General features: G+C 41.6%; 1 protein-coding gene across 1 annotated transcript in view; it reads left to right on the forward strand.

The window, feature by feature from the left end:
* Positions 1-14,424, forward strand: part of LOC124622963 — a 150,738-nt gene extending 136,314 nt beyond the window's left edge. The window contains exon 5 of the mRNA XM_047148753.1: positions 14,189-14,424. Coding sequence (XP_047004709.1) covers positions 14,189-14,319 — 131 coding nt within the window. The 3' untranslated portion in view covers positions 14,320-14,424. The remainder of the gene's footprint in view (positions 1-14,188) is intronic.
* Positions 14,425-25,079: the final 10,655 nt, after the last annotated feature.

Raw genomic sequence — 25,079 nt, forward strand, 5'->3', positions numbered from 1 at the left:
CACTGCGCAAACTGCTAGTGGCTCAATAATTGTGTGGGCTGTGTTTACAGGGAAGGAATTGGGTTCTCTGGTCCAACTGAACCCATCATTGACTGGAAGTGGCTGTGTTCGGCTACTTGCACACCATTTGCACCCATTCATGGACTTCATGGTGCCAAACATCGACGTAATTTTTATGGATGACAATGCGCCATGTCACTGTGAAACAATTGTTCGCAATTGGTTTGAAGAACATTCTGGACAATTCGAGCGACATGAGTCACATTGAACATTTATTGGACATAAACGAGATGTCAGTTCGTGCACAAAATCCTGCACTGGCGCAGTTTCGGAATCATGGACAGCTATAGAGGCAGTATTTCTGCAGGGGACTTCCAACGACTTGTTGACTCCATGTCACGTCTAGATACTGCGGTACGCCGAGCAAAATGAGGTCCGACGCGATATTAGAAGGTATCCCATGGCTTGTCACGTCAGTGTGTACTTATGAGGTAAGCCCTCTGGCTAACGGTACGGGCGCTGTGTACGCTGATTGCACTTATCAATATCACCAATCCAGAGAAAAACAGAAATGGCCTCCTTAACGATTCCTGTGGAACACTTTTCATGATTGGGGTGTCCCTCTGTGCATTATATGAAATGCTTAGTTTTATTTTCTGCTTGGTCTTTCTTAAATAGGAGCGGAAGCAGACGTTTGCTGAAACGCGTATCCCATAAATCACAGTTTCTCTCGCAGGGAAGTACGCAGGGCAGATCGAGTTGACTGGAGAGTAAAGAAGGCTCACGAGGTCTGGATCAGATTCCCCACTGAGGTGCTACCTAGCGAGCCGGGTTGCAGCTTTTACAAGTGGTGCGCCGGGCCGCAGCTGCACTCGTCGCGCGGCAGCCGTTAATCTCGTCAGCTGCTGCTGACGAGTCTGGCAGGGAGAGAATGAGAGCTGACCGCCGCCGATGAGGCGCAGATGCCGGCCGCCGCTAACTCGCCCTCCGCCCACTGCCGGCAAATGGGCGCTGCGAGGTCACCAGCAGCAGCGCGTGCAGTCGCTCCCTCTGCCGTCTCCGCAAAACCCGCGGTCCACATGTTTCCGATCATGCACGCTACGTAAGAGGGGCCGTCAACAAATAATGCAACATTTTTTTCTCGATCAATTTTGATTGAGAAAAATGTTTAATTTGTTGTGGGACATCGTGAAACATTCCTGCTTCAGCCTCTGTAGTATCGTGACGTTCCGATAGATGACGTCTGTAATGGAGGTACGTTCCAAGCAGAGAGCTGTCATTGAGTTTCTTTTGGCACAAAATAAGAGCATCGCAGATATCAATGTCTATGGAGATCTGGCTGAACAGAAGCACGGTTAGTCGTTGGCCGAGACGTCCGTCCTCATCGCAATAATGTCCCTAGAAGTTGTCCGATTTTCCGCGTGCCGCACAGCTGTGACTCCTGCATTGCTGATGATCGATGGATCGCAATCAAACAACTCGCTGCTCAACAGGACCCGCACAACTCTGTGCACTCGATAGGAGTTCACAAAACTTCATTGGTCTGTTCTTCCTCGTACACCCTACAGCTCGGATCTCGCGTCTTCCGACTTCCATCTTTCTGATCCCATGAAGGATGCACTCTGTGGAAAGTAGTACTTGGATGAGGGCAGGTTATTGATGCAGCAAGACGCTGGCTCCGACGTCGACCAGCGGACTGTACTGTGCGGACACACACGCCCTCCCAGTAAAGTGGCGTAAGGCCACCGCACTGAGCAGAGATTCTGTTGAAAAACAGGGTTTTGTAACGAAAGGAATGGGGAATAATGCGGTGTATGGGAATACTTAATAATAAGAAGAAAAATGTGTTGTATTACCTGCTGAACGCCTCTCTTATACAAATGGCTGCAGAATCATGAATGGTGCCTGTTCTATCGCACATGTTCGAAAGAACAGACACCACACATATAAATATATGCACCTTGACGGCAAATAGTGATACCCTCAGTGTGGATGCACTCTTCGTTCGACCTGTTGTGGGAATCAGGTAAACTAACCTAAGGACATCACTCACATCCATGCCCGAGGCAGGATTCGAACCTGCGACCGTAGCAGCAGCGCGGTTCCGGGCTGAAGCGCCTAGAACCACTTGGCCACAGCGGCCGGCGGCCGGCGGTACATCTTCTACAAGACTCTTCTGCAACCTACATTCACATGATCTGCTTACTGGATTCGAGAGGTGGTTTCCGTCTACACGTTTCGTTCTACTACCGAACTTAAGATTCCTTGATACCGCAGAATACTTGCTATTAGCCAGTACCTTGCTAAAGTCAAGATGTACCAAAAATTTCTTTTTTTCCCAATTCGCTTCAACAACATCTCAATAGTTATTGAAACATTATGTCAACATTATTGGGTAAACGCCCTGACGGGCCATTCAGTACCGACCACCCGCCGTGTCACCCTCAGTTAACGGAGTCATTCCAATGCAGTATATGTGGTTATGGGGTCAGCTCTCCCGGCCGTTGACAGTTTTCCAGCCTTAGAGCCGCTACCTATCACTCACGTTGCTCCTCAAACAGCGTCATGAGTCTCAGTGCACCCCTTAATAATCCTCTCACACAGGAAAAATGTGTCCTCTCCATAGCAGTCAGACTTGTTGACCATTTAGTCACGTAGGCGGATACTTGCTTGGTATCACGTTCAAAAGCTTCTATTTTCTTAGTATTCGAACTGCTTATCAACCACGTTTTACGCCCATACAAGACTACTTTCAAAACAAATTCCTAAAATTCAAACTTATATTAGAAGTTAACAAATTTCTCTTTTTCAGAACGATTTTCTTACTATTGTCAGTCTACATTTTATAACTTCGCTATCATCAGTTATTTTACTGCACAAACATCAAAATCCATCGACTACTTTTGATATCTCATTTCCTAATCTACATACATCAAAAACATTTTGCATGACTTCGGTTCCCAGAACTCCTGAAGATAGACGTTGACTGTGGATATTGTATCACAGACACAGTCCGCTTGACTGTTCATAGATGTTATTAAACCTGCACAGAGTTGTAAACAGTTATGCATTAGCAGCGCCTATCAGACGGAGGGGTCCTACAGCCAATCAGTTCCAGTCGTTCTACCAGGAAGGAGGTACACGGCTCGTGTTGTCTGTAGTTCAACCATGCCTAGACAGTCAACACCGCGGTTCGATCGCGTCCGCATTGTTACTTTGTGCCAGGAAGGGCTCTCAACAACGGAAGGGTCCAGGCGTGTCGGAGTGAGCCAAAGCGATGTTATTCGGAGATGGAGGACATACAGAGAGACAGAACCTGTCGATGATTCCCTCGCTCAGGTCGTCCAAGGGCTACTATTGCAGTGGATGACCGCTACCTACGGATTATGGCTCAGAGGAACCCTGACGGCAACCCCACCATGTTGAATAATGCTTTTCGTGCAGCTACAGGATTTCGTGTTACGACTCAAACTGTGCGCAATGGGATTAGCGCAATGGGATTAGCTGAATATTACGCTCACATATGCAGGTATGACTTTCAATACCTTATCAAAATATGTATTCACGCATCTGCAAAAATTAAAATGTTCCAGCAAACACACTGGACAAGTGGTGGGCCACTGTCTGCTGACGTAACGATGGTATCGTTCAGAACGCGTATTTGATCGACACAGGACAGTAGTCCACAAGAGAATAAGCAAAAACATTAAAATATGCAAATGGAGATAAACACAAATTACACAAACGAGCGATTGAAAGTGAATCAAAAAAGAAAGGACGGATAACTTTGGCCTCATTAGTAATAATAGGAGTAATTAGCAATAATATAGACAGTGTCGAATATCAATGAGTTTCCAGAATTATAGCGCCTATAGTAAAAAATGGTTTAGTGAACGAATCAACTTTTAATTATAATTCTGAATGGTACTGAAAAGAAATAAAATGCAGTTCAGTATTGTAATTTGCTCTTACGTAAAAGCAGTGACTACAGATGTTTTTTTAAAAAAAGTCCTTGCAACGTTATTTAGAGGCACAGTTCGTGAGAATTGAGCCTTTTGTCAGTGTTTTTCAAAGTCAGTCGCGGATTAGCTAGTGCTGTCCACAAGCCGACGACGTCCGCGTCGTTGGTCCATAATCCTTGAGCGTGCAGTCCAGTAATTATCGCCGTCTACTTGTTCTCTTGGCCGTAGCCGCCGTTGTGAAAGTAGCAGGAATGCGCGATGGTTGTACAGTTATCTCATTTAGCGCGTCTATATGCAGCGACCAAAGTAAGACACGCTTCATTCAGTTAATACGTATTCCGACGTCATAACATTTGGTAGCCGTTACTAGTCACAGTTTCAGATTTAAGACCGTGGCTCGGCACATTTCACAGTATAACCATCCGAAATAGGAATGGACATTTTTATAATCATTTGCATTTTGAGTTAACAGTCCGCGATAAGCATCAAACATTCTGCACTTTGAAGAGTAGTCACCGCAAGCTCACATTAGTCGCACGGCCATCGGAACACCGTACTTTCAAGACTAAGTACTTAATATCAGTTCAAGACAAGGAAGTGCTTTACAGTGTTTCTGTTTAGTTTTACCGTCTGCGGTATGGACTAAACAGTCCTAGCTGTCTACAATCAAAACCGTGCACTTAACAGCTGTCACGCAGCATTGTGATCTGCAGATCATACTTTTTAAGATTAATGAGCCGAGTAGCAGTTCCGACTAAAATGCAGCATGATACGTGTAGTTAATTCCTTTTCTGCGTTACACACCGAAACCACAGAGCGTATCGCTGTTCAAAGATTTATCTTACATCAACCACTAGCGCTCAGGCGCCGCGACATCACCTTCTTTTTTCACTCCTGACTCTTTGTTGTTGCTTTCTCCTTCGACCGATCGATTGTACAGGGTGATTCAAAAAGAATACCACAACTTTAGGAATTTAAAACTCTGCAACGACAAAAGGTAGAGCTAAGCACTATCTGTCGGCGAATTAAGGGAGCTAAAAAGTTTCATTTAGTTGTACATTTGTTCGCTTGAGGCGCTGTTGACTAGGCGTCAGCGTCAGTTGATGCTAAGATGGCGACCGCTCAACAGAAAGCTTTTTGTGTTATTGAGTACGGCAGAAGTGAATCGACAACAGTTGTTCAGCGTGCATTTCGAACGAAGTATGGTGTTAAACCTCCTGATAGGTGGTGTATTAAACGTTGGTATAAACAGTTTACAGAGAATGGGTGTTTGTGCAAAGGGAAAAGTTCTGGACAGCCGAGAACGAGTGATGAAAATGTAGCACGCATCCAGCAAGCGTTTGTTCGCAGCCCAGGAAAATCGACTCGCAGAGCTAGCAGAGAGCTGCAAATTCCACAATCAACTGTATGGAGAGTCCTATGAAAAAGGTTAGTACCTGAACGTCAACTACTCGAGGCGATGGATCGGCCGCCAGGCAGCCCGTGACAGAGCACTTCATCACTGGCCTCCAAGAAGCCCTGATCTTACCCCCTGCGATTTTTTCTTATGGGGGGTATGTTAAGGATATGGTGTTTTGGCCACTCTCCCAGCCACCAATGATGATTTGAAACGAGAAATAACAGCAGCTATCCAAACTGTTACGCCTGATATGCTACAGAGAGTGTGGAACGAGTTGGAGTATCGGATTGATATTGCTCATGTGTCTGGAGGGGGCCATATTGAACATCTCTGAACTTGTTTTTGAGTGAAAAAAAACCTTTTTAAATACTCTTTGTAATGATGTATAACAGAAGGTTATATTATGTTTCTTTAATTAAATACACATTTTTAAAGTTGTGGTATTCTTTTTGAATCACCCTGTGTTTCTATACCATTCTACACATCTCGCTTCACATCATACTTTCAAAACTTCTGAGTACATCGAGTTACAGTTTCATACAAAACTGCAACTTAGTATTATTCTGTTCCTGAAAAATGAATTTTAACATTATCTTAGTAAATGTTGGAACATACATCATCAGAACAAATGAAAACTAGCAATTACATTCATGACAAAGGGATAACGTATGCAGAAACATAGTTGCACACAGGATTATATTTACAAAATTCACCTTAAAATTAGCCTTCCAATGAATCACGCAAATAAAACAGAACGCAGGGAAAAAGAAAGTGCAGGAAAAAGAAAAAGGTATTACATTATTTTGTAATGTTATCTTCACGTACTGAACTTCAATATATTCTTCTTTTTCTCCCACCTCAAGGGGTGGCTGTTAGCCTGTTAAGAAAGAAAATTAATTTAACAAAACTTTTTCTCCGATGGTCGTTTTCAAATTTGGTTGAAATGTAACGCTTGCCATGGCAAACGCTCAGGAGGAATCCTTTTGACGTGGTCATATGTTTTTTGGGTGTTCGTGCCTAATCTCATCTGTCATTGTTGTTTTTACATCTAGTTACTGTCATATTGCCGGCTGCGGTGGTCTCGCAGTTCTAGGCGCGCAGTCCGGAACCACGCGACTGCTACGGTCGCAGGTTCGAATCCTGCCTCGGGCATGGGTGTGTGTGATGTCCTTAGGTTAGTTAGGTTTAAGTAGTTCTAAGTTCTAGGGGACTTATGACCTAAGATGTTGAGTCCCATAGTGCTCAGAGCCATTTCTACCATTTGAACCATATTGTCTTATATCTTCACTCAACACACTGTCTCTTAGCATTAATCTAAAAAGTGATCCCAGGAACCTCAGCTGCTTCAATTCTTCGTCCATCTCCTTTTCTTAGGATCCAGTTTTCACTGCCATACATAAGAACAGTCAGTGTTATTTCCTTCGTCATGGTTTTATCACTTCTACAACTATTTATAGCGTTATATTTCCTTCTATTTTGAATCTCACCTGAACTTGCTTTATATATTGATATTTCTGTCCCGAGATACTTAAACGAATTTACTTGTTCTATTGTTTTACTGTTGTGTGTTTCTCTTCCTCTTATGGGGAAAAAGCAACTCAGAAAACCAAAGAAAAAATCTGAACGGGCGAACTGTAGTACCCTTTTCAAATTTCTTCTTGGTTTCCTTTACTGCTTGCTCGTTGCACTGGCTAACTAACACAGGGGAGAAGCTACAACTGTGTCTCTCCCCATCTGAACCGCTGCTTCCCTTTCAAGAACTTAGACTCTTATAACTGCAGTCTGTCTTCTGTCCAAAATTGAAGATAATTTTTCGCTCTCTGTACTTTACTCCTGATACGTCCAGAATTTCGAAGAGCGTATTCCAGTCGATATTTTCAAAAGTTTTCTATATAGCCAAAAACGCTATAAACTTAGGTTTGCCTTTCTTCAACTTGTTTTCTCGCATAAATAAAAGAGTCAGTATTGCGTGTTCCTACATTTCTCCTGCGCCCAAATTGATGTTCCCTGAAGTCGAATTCTACCTTTTGTTCCATTCTTCCGTAATTTTCGTCATTATCTTGCCACCATAACTAATTACTCTGATGATTTGGGATTATCCACACCTGTCTGCACTTGCCTTTTTTGATAAGACTTGTTACATTCTTCTTGAACTCTGAGGTTATTTCGCTCGTCCGGTATATCACGCCCACAAGGCGTAATAGTTTTCTCAGAACTGGTTGTCCCACGGATGTCAATAATTCTGAAGGAGGCGTTACTTCGACTCAGGTCTTTCAAAACTCTGTATTCATTCATTCATCTCGTAGTATCATAACTCCCATCTTCATCTACTTTTTCTTGCCTTTATATAATATGGTCTTCAAGTTTACTTCCCTGCATGTACTCCTTCCACCTCTTATCCTTCTCTTCTTTTCTTAGTACGGACTTGTCATTTGAGCTCTTAATATTCATACAGGTGCTTGTCTTTTCTCCATAGTTTTCATAAATTTTCCTATATGCTGCTTCTATCTTTCCCGTAGTCATGCATGCTTCTACATTCTTGCATTTCTCGTCCAGCCATTATTGCAGTCCCCGTGAATATCATTTGCAGACGTCTGTATTTGCTTTTGGCTGCTTGCTTATTTACATTTTCTCTTTCCGTCAGTTAGATCCGATATACGTGCTGTATCCAAGGTTTCGTACTGGACTTTGATCCTCTGCTGCCTTCACTATTTCTGAAGGGTAAATTTTCGTCTTCTGTCATGTTCCTTACCCCTGTTTCAGACAATCTTTGCCTAATGCTCGTTTTGAAAAACTCTCAGCAACCTCTAGCACGTTTAGTTTATCCAGGTCCCATTTTCTTAATTTCGTAATACAGTTCCCAGGTGAGATCCGCTTCCCACACGTGAAATTGTGATAATCAGTTTGGGCTATCAGTTAGAAATTGTTTATGTAAAAAAGTATATACATTTGTTTGCTACCATTCGTGCTTAATATCAAAGGACTCAGTTTATGAAACTCTATAGTCCGTATAACTTTGACGCTGAACATTTCAGACAGCCTGTAAACATAAATCACTTATCACCTTAATCATTACACTCTGTCATTGTTCGCTGGCGATGCTGTTGTCTTCTGGAGAATACCGTCGCCTGATGATCTCAAGGAAAAGCAATAAGACGCAATTGGTACTTCCAAATGGTGTTTAACTACTGTTTCCTTTAAATGTAGAAAACGACCAGATAATTTCCATAAACACTAAAAATAACTTAACAGTATCTACATCTACACCCGCAAGCCACCTGAAGGTGTGTGGCGGGGGGTACTTGAGGTACTACTAACCGATCCCTCCCTCTCTGTTCCAATCGCGAATGAAGCTTGGGAAGAGTCATTGTCGATTAGCCTCTGTATAAGCTATAATTTTTCGAACTTTGTCCTCTGGTCATTTCGTGAGATGTATGTGGGAGGAATTATTATGTTTCCGGACTCTTCCCTTAAAGGGCTCTCTCGAAATATCAATAGTGAACCCCTCCTGATGCACAACGCCTGTCTTGTAGTGTCTGCTACTGGAGTTTGTCGAGCATCTCTGTAGCGCTTTCACGTGGATTAAACGATCCCGTGACGAAACGCGCCGCTCTTCGTTCTATCTTCTCAATCTCTTCTGTAAGACCTAATCGGTATAGGTCCCAGCTTGATGAACAATACTCAAGAATCGGTCGAACAAGCGCTGGAAATCCACTTCTTTCGTGAATGAGTTACATTTCTTCAAGATTCGTCTTATGAATCTGTCTGAAATCTAATTCACCTACTATTTGTTTTATGTGGTCATTTCACTTGCGGTCGCTGTGGGTAGTCACTCCCAGATATTGTACGGTAGACTCTGTTGCCAGCAGTTTCTCATCAGTAGTGTAGCTGTATAGTAGTGGATTTCTTTTTATAAGTATGAGCAATATATTACATTTATTTTCCTTCGGGGTCAACTGCCAGAGTCTGCACCATTCATCACTCTTCTGTACGTTATTTTGAAAATCGATATTGTCTTTTGGCGTTGGTACTTACTTATGGACAACCACATCACTAGCGAACAGTCTTTAAGAGCATCCGACCCTTTCTACTGCATCATTTATACACACTGTAATCAGAACGGCTCTAACACACTTCCTTGCGGACTCCTAAGCTACTTTTATATCCTTCCGTTGTTGAGAGCCCTTCCTAGCACATCCGTTAAGAGTGATATGTTGAGTTCTCTATCTGCAACGAAGTCGCAATTATGGTAAGCTTCGTCTTTATTCCTTCTTTTTATTATTATTATTATTATTATTATTATCATTATTATTATTATTATTAAACTGCAGTGCTGGGTCGTGTCAAACGTCTTTCTGAAGTGAAGGAACACGACACCTACGTAAGGGCCGATGTTTACAACACTGTGAACCTTTGGAGGAGCAGAGCGAGCTGAGTTTCGCAAGATCTCTGTTGGTGGAACCCATGTTGATTTTAATAGAGATGATTTTCGTTTTCCGTACTTCTTAATCATAGTGACCATTTACAATACTACTAACAAACTAATGGAGCCTGTCACATAGTTTGATTATCATGGGATGATACCCTCAAGAGATATGAAACAGAATAAATAAATGAAAGACGTAGATTTATTGTAAAGATTCCGCAGAACTGCGATGCATCACTTAGGAAGCGGCATACACGCCTCTACTGTGATGTACAGAATATGGCTCCATTGTTTGGAGCCTTCATTAAGTGATCATGGAGGAAGACGTGAAATTCAGGAGCATTCAGCTAGGACCATAACGAGCGAATTTAGTCGATATAAAAATGTATCAGTGATGTGAAGGGAAAGTCAGTGAGAGTCTGTGGAAGAAAGACCGATTTTTTCTTTTGAAACTCTATTGAGTAAATTTAGGGAAGCAATATTCCAGGCAGACAGTGCAACAACTTTGTGGTCTCTGTTGTCTACCACGCATATGGATCTCGGAAATTAGGAGGAGAAATTAGAGGTCGTTAAGAAACTCCATGCCCAAATGGAACAGGGCAAGACACGGGTGGTCTTTCACCAATGCCCTGTGCAGTGGCTTTTCTAAGGCGGCAAGATTTTGTCAGTATAGAATTAACATTCTTGTAGATTTATACTTATATTATATCATATTTAACATGCAAAAACAGATTAACCATATCACTGGCTGTTACTGGATAGCACCACATACTATCAATTTTTGTCGTACTACATGTCTGGCAGTTAATTATGGCTGAGCAGTGGCAAAAAGGGCGAATTGTCCTCGCTTTCCGCAGAAGCCCCTATTATCTAAGGAGGGGATGGGAAGCATCTTGCCACTTCTGTGGGGGCGGATGTTTATTGCCCTGAAAGAGAACAGAGCGTGGCAGTGGTGGTTTATGGTGCTAGAGGTCGCAGAGACCCCGTAGCTCGGGCAGAGCGGGTGGGAGATGCTCTCTGGCGAGACGAATAAAATTTCCTGAGTAGCCTACGTGGAGAAAGAGTGTTGGGAGTCAGAAGAATGCAAAATGACATCCTTTTACTGCAAAGAAATACGTAGAATCACAAATAATGCTAACCTCTGAGGAAACTTCTCACAGGAAGCATAAGTTACAATATCCCATTGTGATTTATTCAAGTATCGTCCCAATCAGAATGATTCTTTTGAGGTGTTAAACTGCTATAAAACCACAACCCAATACTCCATTTTATGGAAATCCCTATGTTGTCAATGGCAGGGTCAGTTTGATCATTCGTAGGTATGAGAATTTCATTACGGACACAACATTAGGCAGCCTTTCTTTCACATGCCATATATAAGATATTATACACACCCGGGGTTTACGGAGGGATAAAGTTTTAATTCTCGCGTCAAACAAGTAAATTACTACCATGAAACTCAATGATACATTTGTTCTTGATGTTTCCCCCTGAAATGGATGACCTGGAGGAGACCTTGGTTGTAGAAGTTTCATTTTAGCTGTTCAGGAAACGTTTCACCTCGAAAATAATCCTGCAGTCCTTCAGGAAACGCCTTACGCACGACGGGTTCTTCATCCGAGGAAAGATGTTACATGGTTGCATGTTAGAGAATTTGGGGATTAAGGTAAGATTTTGTAGACTGAAAGAAGTTTTATGTGTGACTGTGTCCTGTGCAGAATGAGATGAAAGGTTGTCGTGGATCAGACACATCATCTGGGAAAACTGCACGCACGATGCTCCGCCTTGACAGCCTGCCATGATTTGCTCATATTTCGGCAGCATGCTCCTCTGACACTTTTTGCCCATTACAGGTATAACGTGTTAATATCACTCCAACGCAGTCACAAAGACATTTCCTGGCAGTGGTGAGACCACATGTTTCCACTGTCTGCTTTGCTCCTCTGCCTTGAGGTTGTAGTGACACAACCGGCACTTTTCTGTAGTGATTAGGTGGCTTTAGTCAGTCACCAGGATTGGCCTGACACACCTGCACCATTTCCACTGATGCATCATTCCACCTGGCATTTTGAGTAGGTATGAGCAGCCTCAGGACCCAACGTAAGACGACCTTTTTGTGTTCAAAATTTTGCATTATGTGTCCAAAACAAAACGGATGTATGAATGATTTTCCTTTTTTGTACTATCTCCTAGATTGTGATACGTAGGTTTTATTTGTTATTGCATATTTAGTCTGACTATATTAGGTCCTTAAGGTCCTTTCTTACATCTGACCAGGAACGACACATACAAAAGATACTACAAAAACATTCACAGGTTTAATAAGAAGAAGAGTAAAATAATAATAATTGACAATGACAATGGTAATAATAATTGACAATAATAATAAATGTGAAAATAAGTTGACACTAATAATAATAATAATAACAATAATACAGGGCATTAAGAATGATATACTCGCACATTACATTAGCACATTTGTATACATGTTCAGTATTATAGAAGCGAAAGAAAAATTCGAAATTTGTGGTAAGGTCTTATGGGACCAAACTGCAGAGGTCATCGGTCCCTAAGCCTAGACACGATGTAATCTAACTTACGCTATGGACAACACACACACCCATGTCCGAGGGAGGACTCGAGCCTCCGAAGGGGGAAGGTGCACGGACCGTGACAAGGCGCCCTAGACCGAGCGGCCACCTCTCGCGGCCAGAAGCGAAGGGATTAAGAATGAGGAGAAGACTGAAATGACAGTGACAATAGCTCTTAGGAACGAACAGAAGTTAAAGAACTCTGACAACATGAGAGAGGGAAACGTTGTAGAGGAGGGGGATTGAAGAGAGTGAGCTGTAGACAAGTGTACGGGAGAGATGGCTACTGTGATAAGAGGCGGACCATTAACTGTCTCTGTCTTTTGAAGTTCAGAAGGAATTTAATTTGACTGATTTTTGAGGAAGATTGTTCCAAAGTTGGATTCTTGACAGAGAAAGTAATTTAGAAAATATGGCAGTGTTATGTGAAGGTACAGAAAGGATTTTACTTAGTTGAGAACAAGTATTTCTACTGTGCTGTTCAGATAGTAGTGTAAGAGTTGAAGAGACACAAGATGGACTACATTGATTGAGAACACGACAGAGAAAATACAGAGTGTGATAGTCTCTACATTTATCGTCACGCAAGCATGATAATAGTTCATAGGCAGGAGTGAAATGGTCGAAATAGCGTATGTCGCAAATGTATCCCTCATCAGTATTCATAACCAGTTTTGGAAAAGTCATTGGAGAATAGCATCCCCCTAGTCAAGTATGGGCTGTACTTGTGACTATGCGATCTTCTTTTTAAGCTCGAAAGGAAATACTCTTTTATATTTCTGTAGTGAATGAAGTGATACTGACACTTTTGTACAGACTACAGTTGTGTTCTCAATCCAGTCTAAATGACAGTCCAGAATAACCTCAAGTTATTTGCAGAATAGGTAAAGGTTACTTCTGTGCTGTTAAGGATTAAGGGTGGAAGAGATTCTCTGAACAGCGTGGTAATAAGACTTGTGAGCGATGAAGATTATTTGTGTTTTAGATGGGTTAAGTTTCCAACTGATGTACTGCACCCACTCAGATATGACAGTTAAATCGGGTGGCTGTGCCCAAGTTTGATAGACTTGGACTTAGTTATAAGTGAAGGTCATCAGTGTGCAGGTGATATTTTCATTGTAGATTATAGTTGACACATCATTAATATATAATGAGAAAAGTAATGGGCCCAATACTGATCCTTGTGGAAAACCCTGATACTAAATCTAAATTCCTTCATTGCCACTTGTTAGTTGCAATCATTATACACTGTTGGCGATATGTAATGTGTGAGTAGAACTATTGTACTGCTTGTGAAGAAATATTTTGACTTGTGAATTTAGCAGGTAGAACATCAAAGTTCACAGTGCTTCAGATCATTCACTTCTCTTATGATATCTGGTTATTCATAGAGAGATGGGTTGTCACACTGTTCGTTCTTCAGTCTTATTTGATTAAAATGTGTCTGCTCCACCTGCCCACTATGTCATGTGGTGGTATATTCTGGCTTTAGACCCCCACCAAATCAGTAAGGATTGTTAGAGAGTTGATCGTATCCAGATGCAGAAAATGATTTACCACACGATTTTCCACTTTTTTAATGGAATGCGCCATTTTTATTTGTCTCTTCTAGAGCTATGCTATGCTACTGTGATGCAGGCACTATAGTGTTTTTGTGTAGGGTACAGACATCTACCTGCAAATATACAAGAATTAATTACGAAACATTACGTTTTCAAGCTGATAATAGAAATTTTATGGCTGTGTCTCGTAGCTGTAGGTCCAGAAATGCTTTCGTGTGTGTGAGTTTCGCCGTTTCCGCTATGCGCAGGTGACTTCACTCCGAGGCTGGGCAGGGAGTCCGGAGAAGACGAGGCGACAGTGCTGCTCGTCGGAGACGGCAACACCGCTGAGGGCTTCGACGCCCTCGCTGACGCCGACATCGACGAGGAGGAGCGCTAGGGAACGGCCGCCAGTGCCGCATGTTGTCTAATCTACCTGTAGTCTTCCCGCAACTGTAGTAACGACAAATAAATCACTTTAACTTAGTGACTGCATCTCAAACGACTACTTTACCACTCATTTACTTCCTCTATTCACTTGTTACTAAGAGATTCAGCAAGAACCTTTAAGGCGAATACCGTCCTTATGCTGCTGTTCCGTCTGCTCACAGACGTGTTAACTGCTCTGTGTATCGACGACCTTTAGGGCATCTTTGAAAACGTGCCTTTAAATTGATCGCCCCTCCACCAATGTATGACGTGGCTACCAGCATTTGGAAGTTGCAAATGGATATAACTTAGTTACGTACCGTTACTAAACTCACGGAAAGACGCTTACGAGCGCACACGCGCTCATACACACACACACACACACACACACACACACACACACACACACTTCGCATACATTAATCACATGCGGTATAATCATTACAACTTTAAAAAAAGTATCACATATTCCTACAACAAGTAACATTCGTCAACACTAGAAGAAAGTTTTCTGTAACGGTACGTCTGAAAACAAATACCTGTTGGGATACGGACCAATCTGTCCTCTCATTCGCATCTGTCTGTTACATTCAAGTAGACAGTACAGTCAGCACGGTATGTGTTTACCACACGTCCTGATACATACATCCTTCAGCCATTCTTCGTAGCGAATCAAGCATTCTTTCAAATACACCTGGCTTCGGATAGCGATTCACGCATTGGTCACACACTCTTGTAATGTCTGCACATTCTCAACGGACCGGCGTACATCAGTGCCTGTACATGATTTCACAGCCAGAAATCCATCGGATTCAGTACAGGTGAATTGGGAGGCAATGCTTCTGCACCTCCCCGATCAACCCATCACCCGTGAAACGTTTCGGTAAAGTACTGCTGTACCATCAGTAGACGACGTGATTGTGCCCCGTCATGCACAAATCACAGTGGTTGTCTTTCTGCTTGGGTAAACGTTCTCCAATAGCGCTGGTAGTTCATCGCACAGAAATCAGTGATACACAGCAATGTTGATCTGTTTAAGTAAAGTGTCTGTCCCTATGAGGTTGGCACCGAGAATTCCTACCCACACTGAAGCGACCCTAATTGTTCGAGTATCTGCATCTGCCCACACGCGCGTATTATGATAATCTGCTATGCCCTCTCTTGTGAGCCCTTCCTCTCTGTAAATAAAATGCAGGATGTCAACTGCAGATCTTCAACGGACCGTATCTCTACGGGCATTGGTTTCCAGGTATATTATCGGAACTTTTCTTCTAGTTTTAACAACGCTACCTCCTGTAAGAATATGTGACTCCTTTTTGAACGCCCTATATATGTTTGAAATCATCTTATTCTACACTTTCTGGCCTTTTATTGTTATTTCTGTTAATTTATGTCTGCTCCTTGTGAGTACCTAAGTCAGTTGCAAGAATTTCATTACACATGGTTAGTTTATTAGGTAAGAAATCAGGAAAATAAAACTCAAAATAATGAAATATCAAAATAAAACCATGAACACAACTATCACACACAGCATAATAATTTACATAATTTAAATAGACCATCTTAGTAGAAGACGTGCCGACAGCCGATGGTAAGTTGGTATGATTTTTGGACGTTCAGTATCAAGACGTTTAACGCCCTGATGTCTTTTCAGTACAAAAAATCTTTGCATCCACCAGGAAGAGACAGAAAAAAGCATGGAAAACATAAATGAAGAAGGCTTAAATAAAAATCCTTAGTCGCCTATAATCTAACAGCTTTTTTCCCTTTTTTTTCAAATAATGTCAGTGAGTTACACCTCCCGTATCAACGTCATGAACTTCTAAGTTTGTACATACCATCAGTATTTTCTACTTTTCCATTCATTTAACTGAATTTCACTGGCACATAGCAATCAAGTACACAAATGAGTTCCCCCTCCCCACCGAAGTAAAGCTTTAAACTGAAGTTTAAAAACATGAAGTTTCTCGCCAACACCCATCGAGTATACCGAAAATGTATTTTGTAGACTGCTGCACTCTTTGAACAGTGAGAATGAATGTTCTCGAAATATAAAGATCATTCGCCAGTGTTGCATTCACTCAAGCATCAGCAATGACAGACCCATCGCGTATCAGCTCAACTTGTGTCACCCTCAATTAATTAACACGTGTTTCGCAATAAAAACATCTCTATCTGCATGCCAATGCTATTAAGTCAGGTGCATATAGTCATATCAGACCATAGTAACATAATCTCTTCAAACATCGCTTTAATACAAATACTAACTTATGTGATTAAACTTTATATTATGAAAGTCAACGAAATTTGCTTACATGGCCTTTCAAGTATGATACTCTAACGGTCAACATCACAGAGAGATGTGAATATCAGTTACTGGCTCAAAGGTTACCAAAATTGTAGTTCTAAAAGATAAAGTGCTTATACTGGCAGTTTTATCTACCTATTTAGCGTATAGCATTGCACATGAAATACATTCAAAAATACAATAAAAATACAAATGACTCATTAAACTGCCAAATAATTCTTATGTTAATGTCAGGGGATTCATGATGTAGCCATAAACACGTCTTTTGGATCACCCAGGTAGGCTATCAATTTACATCCCTCGACAATGTTCGGGATGGTGTATATCCTTCCATTCCTACCATGGGTTCTCAACAAGATTTCTCACTTGAGCTAGAGCATTCGTAGACTACGTTTAACATCATTTGCTTTCAACATTGAAGTTGCTACAAGAGAGCTGTTGGGCCAGTTACATGGATGGATTTTTGGAACGAAGTCACTTTGTCATCAACCTGGGAATATCTTCACGGATGGTTAGATGAGTGTTATTCATTATTTCAACAGAGCTTCTTGTCTTCTTAAGAGAGGAGAGACTATGTGGCTCAGTACTGGAATCCAACACAGTAGTCTAACTTTTACACAACCAGAGGTGATGCCCGTGGTTGCATTAATCTAAGTGTCCACCTTATTTACCACAAGATGCAAAATCGCAATAACACTATACTCTGTTCAGTACACGTACACATATACAAACAACATTTACACACCATATATGTACACATTTCAATTGCTGGCTGAGACAATATCCTCAGTGAAGAATAATGTCTATGAAATAATTTCTCCAGTTCCGACCAAGGTTTTTGGGAGGTTTCCCTTGGTTGAAAGGCGTACACTGGAACTGGTAAACCCCTTCCCTTTATTCCCAATTAGCACCCCCATTTCCTCCACTATTAGCTTGTCTGATACTTATCCGAATGGAACAGCGATTATTAATGGGCCGCATCTCGAACAGCTCACTCCACCTCTAGGAGTGGAGAATGAACTGTATTGAATTACATCTACGTGGAGGAGGTGTATAGAATCACTAGGTAGTCAGACAAACTTCGACCAGCGACAGGGCGCCAGCTCATTGCCCTGACCCTCCTCCTGAGACACCGATGTCGTACTAGTCCTTCCACATGTGGAGCACTACATCAACTCTTCAGCCGCTATCAATATCAAACGACGAGCCAGCCTGGCGTTGGTTAGTAAGAGGACAGGATATACTCGCTGGCAGATGGACGTTGCGTCCAGAGAAGTACTGCACCTACACCTACGTCTTGCAGGTAAGCTAGATACTAAAATATGGAACTGGGTGGACGGTACATCATGGTCTTTTACGGAATCAATCCCACAGAAATAAGTTTGAGCGTTTATACGGTAAACGACAACAGCAGTGAAAGTAGTTCGGACAGCTGTCAATCCGACGGACTGATGACACTACGATGAAATTGCTATGAAAGTCTTCACTGTCGCTGTTACTCCCAAAGTGCTGCCTTTATCGAGTTTCATGAGCACAACAGAACAAGCTGCAGCACCGACGCCTGTTGCAGACGAAGTTCGTCAGAAGACGTGCAGTGCTCCAACCAGGGCGCCAACACCTAAGCCCACTATATCCAAGGATGAAAGGAGAGTAGGAATTACGGGGAGTTAGAGTTCAGCAGTGGCGCTTGACAGTGTCGGCGAGACACATCGACGAAAAAGTTTTCGAGCCAGACACGATCATCTGGTTGAGGACCCAGGGAGACTCAAATGAACACCACCGCCCGAAGAACAAAATCATCTGACTCTTCATTGGTGATCTCATCCGTAATACTGTCTGTCGCTGTTCACGAACGACTAATGCTGCCAGACAGAGCTGTACTGAATGCAAGCTAAGGAGTGAAGAGGTAAGTAGGCATTGCTGTTGTCGACTGCAAGTACTGAGAGTGAATCAAATGGTTCTAATAGCTCTGAGCACTATGGGACTTAACATCTGAGATCATCAGTCCCCTAGAACTTAGAACTACTTAAACCTAACTAATCTAAGGACATCACACATATCCATGCCCGAGGCAGGATTCGAACCTGCGATTGTAGCGGGCCCGCGGTTCCAGACTGAAGCACCTAGAACCGCTCGGCCACAGCGGCTGGCGCGAGTTACTCGATCAAGATTGTTTCCGTATAAGACAGACAGCACATGCGACGTTGTGCAAATATTGTCAGAGGAATACTGGTAGAAACATAAAGCGGGGTAAGAAATCAAACAAAATTAAGTTACTATGTAACAATCCATCAGAGACCACTTGTCTCTTATATCAAAATACCCAGAAAATATCCCCAACCAGCTATCGAAATTTTGTCAGTGGAGTTCAAGTTCGTGCTATATAGCCTCGTTTAGCCGTTGCTGAATAACAACAAAAAGGAGAAACGATAGTTACTGTCAGTGATCAACACAACGACTCAAACGTCAGCTCGAATCTCGGTATCCTACACAACATCATTTATTTACACTTGACACATAACAGCTTCGTATCTGATAAATTTAGTGCGTTGCGGGTACCAGAATAGCTTACAGCTTTGGAATGGTAGGAATCCTGGATCCGGGGTAGTGGTAATGTGCTGGACATACAAGACTCAGACATTTCATACTTTTACTGTTTATTTATTTTCAGGTTTTAACAAAAGTAATTTCCCAAGTCTAGCAAACATTTAAGAACTTGCCCCGGAAGCACTCAAGACTATTAAAAATACATAGAACTCAAGACTATTAAAAACACATAGAAAATATCTTCTTTCGAATGATGCTTTAACACCAAAAACATGTAAGAAAATATACATTTAAAAGACTGTCTATGAAAGAGCCAATATCAGAGGCGTTTTCTTTTAGTTTTGAAAGACAATTACAAGGAGCTATAAAACTACCGGTTACAACTAAATTAGCAATATACTGATAAAGTTAGTCCATACACCTTTTAACTACAAACACATTAAATTGTAAACACTATTGCAAATCTGTACAGTAATTATTCCAAATGTTGGCCCTTCAGTTTTACTAGCCAGTAATTATTCGGCATAATACCAGTTTTATGCTAATAATTTAAATGCTGCACTGACATTTCAATAAGAGTGACGTTTAAGCAAAACTTGCAGTTGTACTTTGGTGGAACTTTAACTACCCCTTTATGAAAAGCACTTTGAGTACTTCAGCAACAGGGCTCAGTGAACACTTTATGAAATTTACTACTCCACAAAATTTATTAAATGTAGGTGAAGATACTCGGTAACATTGCAGCTTTTTGAAAAAGACCTTGCCTCGGTAAATGACTAGGGGTTAGGTATGGCACATCGACACAAATTTTAAAGGAAATAGCATTATTATTTTAATAAGTAACCAAATAAGTGGTTCGTGCAGTTTTACAGTACTCAACCAATAATTTAAGACGAAGATGGTGGCTGTGGCAATTTCCTGTGGATACTCAAAAAGGCGGCAAAAATGCACACGCCTCTTGCTGTCTAACAGGCTCTCAAAATTCTCTTCTGGGAGCTCCGTGTTTTCGTAGTATAGAGCTAACCATGAATAAAAAGCCAAATTGCTTCCACATCCGAAACTATATTATATAATATTACTGCTCTTGTTGCCTCGTTCAGCACCCAAGACGTGGACACTTTGCCTGCTAGCCACCGACTAACTCCTTCCACAGAGGAAGTTCGACCGCCAAATCCAAATTTCCGCCAAACCAGTTTCGTTGGGAATGACTTTCGTCCAGGTTGTACGTGATTAGAGACCTTCTTCCCCAACGCATAAACCAGTGCTACAAGTAAAGTGTTAACATTTCCATTCTTTTACAGAACGTTACTTTTAAAACTACATCATCATATTAATTACAGTGACATAAATGAACAGAAATAATTAATAAAACATTTACATAGATGTTACATCAAAGACCATAGTTAAGTAAAAACAGACAAAAAAGTTATATAAGTGTAGAGAACGTCGATAATGATGTTACAGAGCTATAAATGCAGGCATTAGGATGACCGCCGTTGACATTTAAAGAAATGTATTTTAGATTTCAAAGATACTTAACTCAGTCAACCTTTTAGATTCACTAAGAAAACTGAAACTGTCAGGGAAGGAAAAGTTTTAAGACGATTAACAGATTCATAACATAGTTAACAGGAAGCTGAAAATAATGCATCACACAAGATAAGGTCGCTGACCTAAGCTCAGGCCCCGCATCAAACAATTGCTTGGTTCAGCTCAAACTCTAAAACTTATACAAAAGACACAGATCGCATGTGGGTACTTGCCCTCATAACAAGAGAAACCGACACCTTTTATCCAACAGAACATACAGAAAGTTGAACATAGAAATATTTTAACGTAATTAAACATCTGATCCTATACAGAGTGTAACAAGAATGTACGGCACAAATTGCAAGATACGTTCCTCAAAGGTAGACGAAGAAATTATATTATAATAACATGGATATGGAATCGCTTTGTTTTCAATTGTTTTGTACAACTCATTTACTCCAAGTCATTAATCGTGGGAAACACAATCGGCATGTATGGGCAGACGTCAATCCTCACGTAACTATTGAAACAAGTCTTCAATGAGGATCTTCTGTCAGTGTCTGAGCCAGCATTGTTGGTGACTGTTTGGTAGGGCCTTACTTTCTTCCACCCAGGGTCAACAGACCAAGTTATCATAAATTTGTAGAGAATGTTCTAAGTGATCTGTTAGCAGATGTACCTTGAGCTGTGCGACGAAACATGTACTTCATGCACCATGGAGCACCTCCTCATTTTAGCGTTAATGTGCGTCGGCTTCTAAATAACAGATTCATTGACAGATGGATCGGTAGAGATGGACCAATTGCCTGGCATGCTCTCTCTCCGGACCTAAACAAACTGGACGTTTGTTGTGGCATTTGAAAGCTATTGTGTACGGAACTACAGTACATGATGTTCAATGCCTGTGTTATGAAAGGCTGCGAAACCATGCGCAATATTACAGGGACACATAAGCGCCCCTGAGATTCACTTTGACAGAGGCTTGATGCATGTATTAGTACCCAAGGATGGCATACTGAACACCTCCTGTAAGAAAGAGTTGCGTGTGGTACGCTGGTGTGTGCTGTTTGCTATGATTAATGAGTTGGCGAAAACAAAGCGTTTCCAGACCCATGTTCATATAACATGATTTCTTCGTCTACGACTGAGGAATGTGTCCTGCAATTTGTGGCGTACATTTTTGTTACGTCCTGTAGAATGAATTCAGAATGAAATGCAGATATAATTCCAAGGTAACAGCAGATTAAATACATTACAGAAGGTTTGAACATTTGAGCCTTCAAAATAAGTCATAAGTACACATTTCATAAGAACATTCTCTGTACTTAATCAAGTATGATTTATCTAGAGCTGGCAAATATGAGACTCCCTTCACAACTCACAACTAACTTAGGCATGTTCCAGCTATCAAGGATGAGGATTCGCTTTTAAAACCCAGGCTAAACACCGGTCACTAGCGAGAGCTACACATCCTATAGGGATGAACCCACCACGAGACCCAGTGTGGTACGCTGGTGTGTTCTGTTTGCTATGATTAATGAATGCAGAATGCAGAACCGCTCATCAAAGAACAGGGGCTTCCCCAAATCGTATCCAACACTTAATCAAACGCAGACAAGTTACTCACCATTATTTCTACGCCAGTATCCGGAGGACAAAGGAATGGTGGCAGAACCACATCCATCAACCAAGCCGCTAGGAAAGGAAACTGACTGACTCAGAAGACGTGACCCGTGCCCGCGAAAGAGAGGAAAGCAATGATTCTTCTAATAGCGTCGGTGCATTCTTTACGGAAAACGACCGCTAACCACAACACAGCAACCACACCTCCATTCTTGGCAAACGAGCCCTCTTCGGGCGCAAACTAGACTAGTCAGAGAGCTTCGTGAGATATTAAAATCCCTTCAAGCTGCAAGGCTGACCGCTAGTGAGAAGACAGCAAGGCCGTCGCTAGAGAACGACATCAGAGCCGATCAACCAGTGGCTGGAATCGACATGAGCGAGTGGATAGCTCACACTTATTGCCGTCTTTCGAGAGATCACAGTGTGTCTTTCCAAGCGTCCACGAAGTCAGTAAAAGAGAAGGTAGAAACAGTAGAATTAATATTCACTGCAACAAAATAGTGTTACAAATTATGTAATGAAATATGCAATTAAGAAACATTAAACAGGAAAGTAAAGAACAGAAATCTGTGGAAATCTCTTGTCATATAAAGAGACACATAAGTAATACTCGTGCTTGGATATCCAGGACCACTTAATTTGGCAGTGATGAAGGCAGCAATGCGAATAAATTAAAGGTGCATGACGAAGAAGTGTAAATGTAGTAGCTACTTCTTTCCATTTTCCTTGGGTTCTCAGCAGTTCCACCATAATTATAATTCTTAATAATAGTTGCTTGTGTGTCAGAAATGGTGTCACATCTTCAGGTTTTGACGAATACATGTACAACAACAAAATTTTACTGCAAGGAATTATAGTTACGCTTATTACAAGTGGAGTCTCACTTCTCTGGTGCAAATGTTCATGACTGTCATTTTGAAAGAAAATGACAGTTATGTAGCTGAGTATTTTACACGTAGCGAATGACAGTGACGAAGTTACGATTTTGCTTTGTTCTGTTTCTATGTGCATCGAATCATCAGTGGTTTAACCACTCTTCGTCACACACGAGATGTAACACCAGGATTGTGCAGCTCTTTAGTTTGTACTTACGTTCGGTGCATGCTGCTCATGTTACAGTGACAGTAAAAAATCAGTTGCTATATACATAGTGACATAAATGAAATAACATAAAAAATAGTAGCAACTGTAGTCGTATATAATGAAATAATAAGCAACCAGTTACGCAAAAAAAATTTAACTTATTTATCAGTTTCTGGCACTTAGTGCCCTTCTACAGAAGCTTACGCCTATGGCATTATTTGCGAGTGTCAATAATAAAGTGCATACAGCGCAATGCCATGACCCTAATGCAGGAACAATAAGTAATACAATACTGCAACCATTAATATAATAAGAGCTCTTAGATGCCTACATACAGCCCACAGACACTGTGAACACTGTGACCTCACTGCAGTAACTCACGAATCCAGTAGAATAACTGAGACGTTATTCCATGAGCGTGCTATTTCATTACAAGCCGCTTGTCTTCTGGAAGCTAGAAATACGGAATCAATTTGGGTCATGTAGGTACCAATGACGTGTGTCGCTTTGGATCAGAGGAGATTCTCTCTGGTTTCGGGCGGCTAGCAGAAATGGTAAAGACTGCCAGCCTTGCTTCCGAGATTAAGAAGGAGCTCACCACCTGCAGCATCGTCAATAGAACCGACTGTGGTCCTTTGGTGCAGAGCCGAGTGGAGGGTCTGAATCAGAGGCTCAGGAGGTTCTGTGACCATTTAGCCTGCAGATTCCTTGACTTGTGCCATTGAGTGGTGGGTTTCCGGGTTCCGCTTAATAGGTCAGGAGACCACTACACACGGGAAGCGGCTACACGGGTAGGGGGGCTATGTGGCACGGACTGGTCAGTTTTTTAGATTAGAGGGTCTCAGGGAACCACAGAAAGGGCGTCCATCTAAAAGGGGGCAGGTAAAACACGGTAAGGTAGTCGTAGAAACGATCGTTATTGTAGCTGTAAATTGTCGTAGCTGTGTTGGGAAAGAACCAGATCTCCAATCCCTAGTAGAAAACACTGAAGTTCAAATACTTACAGGTACGGAAAGCTGGCTGAAGCCAGAAACAAGTTCAGCCGAAATTTTTTCAAACGACGAAACAGTGTTCCGAAAGGATAGATTAAATACAGTTGGTGGCGGAGTATTTATTGCTGTCAGAAGCAGTTTACCTTATAGTGAAATTGAAGTAGATAGTTCCTGCAAAATAGTATGGGTAGAGGTTGTACTTTACAATTGGAATAAACTATTAACTGGATCGTTTCACCGACCCCCAACTCAGAAGATATAGTTGCCGAAAAGCTCAAAGAAAACTTGAGTCTCATTTCAAATAGGAACCCCAATCATACAATTATAGTCGTTTGTGACTTCAATCTACCCTCGATGTGCTGGAAAAATTACACGTTTAAAGCCGGCGCAGGCATAAAAGTCATCCGAAATTGTACTGAATGTTTTCTCAGAAAATTATTTTGAACAATTAGTACATGAGCCCACTCGAAGCGTAAATGGTTGCGAAAGCATACTTGACCTCTTAGCAACAAATAATCCTGGACAAATAGAGAGTATCATGACAGTTACAGAGATTAGTGACCACAAGGCAGCTGCTAGACTGAATACCGTAACACCCTCAAGTATCAAAGAGAAACGCAAAATACATCTATTTAAAAAAGTTGATAA

The sequence above is a fragment of the Schistocerca americana genome, chromosome 7 (assembly GCF_021461395.2).
Source record: "Schistocerca americana isolate TAMUIC-IGC-003095 chromosome 7, iqSchAmer2.1, whole genome shotgun sequence".
In the NCBI taxonomy this organism is placed as follows: Eukaryota; Metazoa; Arthropoda; class Insecta; order Orthoptera; family Acrididae; genus Schistocerca; species Schistocerca americana.